Source organism: Microtus ochrogaster, chromosome 1, assembly GCF_000317375.1.
Source record: "Microtus ochrogaster isolate Prairie Vole_2 chromosome 1, MicOch1.0, whole genome shotgun sequence".
Classification (NCBI taxonomy): Eukaryota; Metazoa; Chordata; class Mammalia; order Rodentia; family Cricetidae; genus Microtus; species Microtus ochrogaster.
Window position 1 is genome coordinate 111,922,636 of NC_022009.1, and position 4,114 is coordinate 111,926,749.

The window sequence follows — 4,114 nt, forward strand, 5'->3', positions numbered from 1 at the left end:
GTGCGCCACCATCGCCCGGCTACTTCTCTTTTTATCTGGAATAACAACTGTTTGGTTTGGTATTTACATATTTTTTCAAGAAAGGGTTTCTCTGTAGTTTTGGAGCCTGTCCTGGAACTAGCTCTTTTAGACCAGGCTGGCCTTGAATTCACAGAGATCCACCTGCCTCTGCCTCCTGAGTGCTGGGATTAAAAGTGTGTGCCACCACTGCCCGGCCAGTTATTTCTTTCTTTATTATTTTTTATTGATTTTATAAAATCAATGACTTTATTGATTTTAGTGAGTTCATATGATAATTGTCTTTCTGGATCTGGGTTACATAGTCAATGTGTTGTTTTCTAGATCCATCCATTTGCCTGCAAATTTTAAGATGCTATTTTTTTCTGCTGTGTAGTACTCTATTATGTAAATGTACCACATTTCCTTATCCATTCTTCAGTCAAGGAGCATGTAGGTTGTTTCCAGGTTTTGGCTATGGCAAACAATGTTGCTATGAACATTGTTGAGCACATGTCTTTGTGACACAATTGAGCATCCTTTGGATGCTTTGGATGATACTGCTGGGTCTTGAGGAAGGTTGTTTCCTAATTTTCTGAGAAACTGCCATACTGCTATCCAAAGGGATGCAGCTATTTCTTAATACAGTATATATAAAGATGAGTAGTTTTCTTTGGCTACTTATCTCATTATTATTATATTCAATCTTAATTTTAAAATGTTATTTATTAGGAAATATTGAAGCATGCAGTACTCTTGTTTGTTTATTTTTTAGAGTTCAAGATGCAAGTATGAAGTTAAAAAAGCAGCAAAATGAATTTCAGAGAATACAGAAAGAATTAGATCATCAACAAAATGAGCTAAAAATTAAACAAAAACAATCCCAAGTCTTCAGGTAAGATTATCTTTAAGAATTGAAAATTATAAATATTAAAATTATACAGCAAATGCTGACTTTATGAATATCTTGAGAAAAATAGAAATAGTTTCACTCTTTTATTGTCCTTATGTCAACTGAATTGTTTTGTTAGTAAAATGTCATTGAGCAAACAGCGTTTTCTATTACTACCTTGATTCTTTCTGTTCCTTCTCTGTAGTGACATCTGAAATGAAAGTGTAGTCGCTAATGTCTTTTTTGTGTGTAAGTGGAGTGTGGTGATGGGTCTGTGTCCGTGTCTGCATGCATGCGTGAGCACATGTGTGCGTGTGTTTAGTTGTGTCTTCCTCGCTCGTTCTCTACGTTATTTTTTGAGACAGGTTCTCTGAGTAGAGCTGGAGCTTACTAACTTGTCCAGCCTGGCTGACCCGCAAGCTCCAGGCATCTTCACACCTGCCTACCCTACGCTGGGTTTGTAGGCATGCGCCCTCAGGAGTGCTGGGGATCTGAGCTGAGGACCCCTGTGAGGCAAGCCCTGTACTGCTGAGCTTCCCCTCCAGTTAATCTGTTGGAGCAGAAAACCTTTCTCTGGGATAATACAGACCCTGAAATTTGGAATTCTCCAGCGCAAATAATGTTAATCTCCTCCCATAGACTCACTGCAAGGTTTATAATCCATAAAGATAAAATGCAGCAAGCAAACAAACAAACAACACTGGAGACACACGTCCTAGAGTATATTAAGAATGCTTCTAGGGTTCAAGATAACTAGAAGATATGCTGCATGAGCATTTGGATGTTAGGTTTTTGTTTTAATCCACTCCTTAATACCACAAACTTTTTGTTAAAAAATCCTCTGAGCTCATGAGTTTTTGATGCATCTGTTGATAAGTCTACTGACCACGGGTCTGCCTTTCACAAATAGCTTCTGTATAGCTGATAGTAAAGAATTGTTGAATGGATGCATGAAGGAAATCTGCTCACACCTTCCCCCCCGCCCCCGTGTGTCTGTGTGTGTGTGTGTGTGTGTGTGTGTGTGTGTGTGTTTGCTTGCATTAGTGTCTTTGCACCACATGCATGCAGTTTCTCCAGAGGTGTTGTAACCCCCCGGGACAGGACTCATAGCTGATCGTGAGATATCATGTGGATGTCGGGGATCGAACCTGGGTCTTCAGAAGAACAGCCAGTCCTCCTAACTACTTATCCATGGCTCCAGCCCCACTCCCAGATGAACATTTTTACCATTACAATTTTCCTTGGCCCATTTCAAGAAAGCCGGCAGTGGACTCGCAGATTAACAGCACCAGGCAACTGATTACCACCAGGTGCTTGGCTCCTGCGGAAGCCTTGGCCCGTGTCTAGACTACTGCATGTGAGGCTGTCTGTCCTCTTTGTAGTTAAAATAACAAAAGAGAAGACATTTGGCCTTGCTGTATTTATCAGTGTACGGTCACTATTCTCAGAGTACATCTGTTGTCTGTGTGTGATATGTTGGAAGGCTTCCTTTTGCTTTCAAAACTGTTTCCATTAAACAATGGATTATATGATCACTTTTGAAGAAATGTGTGTTGTTATGTTTTCTGTGTTTAAAAATGCTAATTTTTGTTTTACTAATTGCAGTCAAAGATTGTCAGAATACAGATACTTCTGGAATAAGACCCTTTTGTTACTTACTTTTACTAAAAGGGAACTAACCAGTATTAAACATGAAGTATGTGATAATTTTCAAAACTGGACTTCGCTGAAAGGGGAAGTTTTTCTGCAGATGAAATCTCTGAGTGATGCAGCCTTGGCAGGTTTGTTACATGTATTTACAGTCTGCTTGCTTGTCTCTAACTGCTACATCATAGCTATGCAATCATAGGATTTTCTGTATGTTGGGACTCAGGTCCACTTTTATTACTAGTTGACACTGTAGAGAAACATTACGGTCCATTTATACCTGGAGTTCCACAATTATCTGCTCATCTAACATAAGCTTCACTGCATCCATTTTACAGCTGTAGTTAAAAGTCTGATTCCTCTTGTTAAGCTTCTAGATTTGTCTAACAGTTTTCTCTTCATCTCTGTGGTTGAGTAGTGGTATAAGACCAGCTTCCCCCAAATAATTATAAATGCTGAACAAAAATACTCAACATTGCAGAGAGACCAAAACTGAGCACATAAAGACGGAAGCGTCAAAGACTGAAATAAGGTGTTTACGCAGTGGAAGGCGGCAGTCTGAACAGGCAGCATGATGTGCTACATCTGTGTGAGCTGTCGGAAAGGGAGAACTACAGAACAGTAAACCTGACTGACAGCTGGGAGCAAGGGCGGATAAACACAGGACACCCAGAGGAACTTGGAGATGTGGACGTTACTCTCCAGGGTGTCGCAGTGATGCATCCAGGTCATTATGTGCACTTGCTGCAGATGTGGTCTCTGGCTAATAACATGGTGCGCGGTTTGTCTTGACCAGATGCAGCATGGTGCGGGGTGTCACTGGGAGGGGAGGCTGTGTAACAGCTCTGCTTTTTCCTCGCTTTCACTAAAACCGCTTTAAAGAGGCTTAAGGTTATTTTCAATATTGAAAAGGAGTATGGAACTTGGCGAATTTCTTTCTATTTTTATTTTTGAAAGGCCAGTAGACTGGGGTCAGGATATGGTTTATTCCACATAGAAGTAAAAGTTGTGAAAGGAAAAATATGTTCTTTTAGTCCTGAAGATGAGAGGACAGTGGGCAAGGCAGACGCAGCCTCTGGGAATGGCCAGGCACAGAGCCAGTGGGGAGATCAGCTTCTGCATGGAAATACTTTCCAGCTCTCTGCAGCTCCTGTGCGCAAGGAAGACTGAGCAGCCCGCCTGAGACTGAAGCAATAGACACTTTAACACCTTCCCTTGGGGAATAGACTTTATAGTTTGGGTTTAGCTAAATTAACTGCTCCTTAAACCAGAGCAGAAACAAACAAACAAATGCTCCTTAAAATTTATTTTTTTAAAATTACTGTTCGTGAAAGTTTTACTCTGTGTTTATCTGTGTGCTTGGGGCCAAGAGTTGGCGTCTCAGGTCCAGAAGCTGCAGCTGCAGACAGTTGTGAGCCACCGTGTGGGTGCTGGGAATCACATCTGGGTCCTCTGAAAGAGCAGTCAATGCTCTTAACTACCGAGCCATTTCTCCGGCCCCCTTAATACTTTTCAGAGGAAACATAATAGAGCCCAGTCTTCATATTGTACCAGTGTTTAGTACACAATCGAAAACTT

General features: G+C 41.1%; 1 protein-coding gene across 1 annotated transcript in view; it reads left to right on the plus strand.

Annotated features, from left to right (window-relative positions):
- The window catches only part of Lekr1 (leucine, glutamate and lysine rich 1), a 127,315-nt gene that overhangs the window by 35,302 nt on the left and 87,899 nt on the right, over positions 1-4,114 (plus strand). Inside the window, exons 4-5 of the mRNA XM_026782331.1 lie at positions 773-892; positions 2,495-2,670. Of these exons, the coding sequence (XP_026638132.1) occupies positions 773-892; positions 2,495-2,670 (296 nt within the window). The remainder of the gene's footprint in view (positions 1-772; positions 893-2,494; positions 2,671-4,114) is intronic.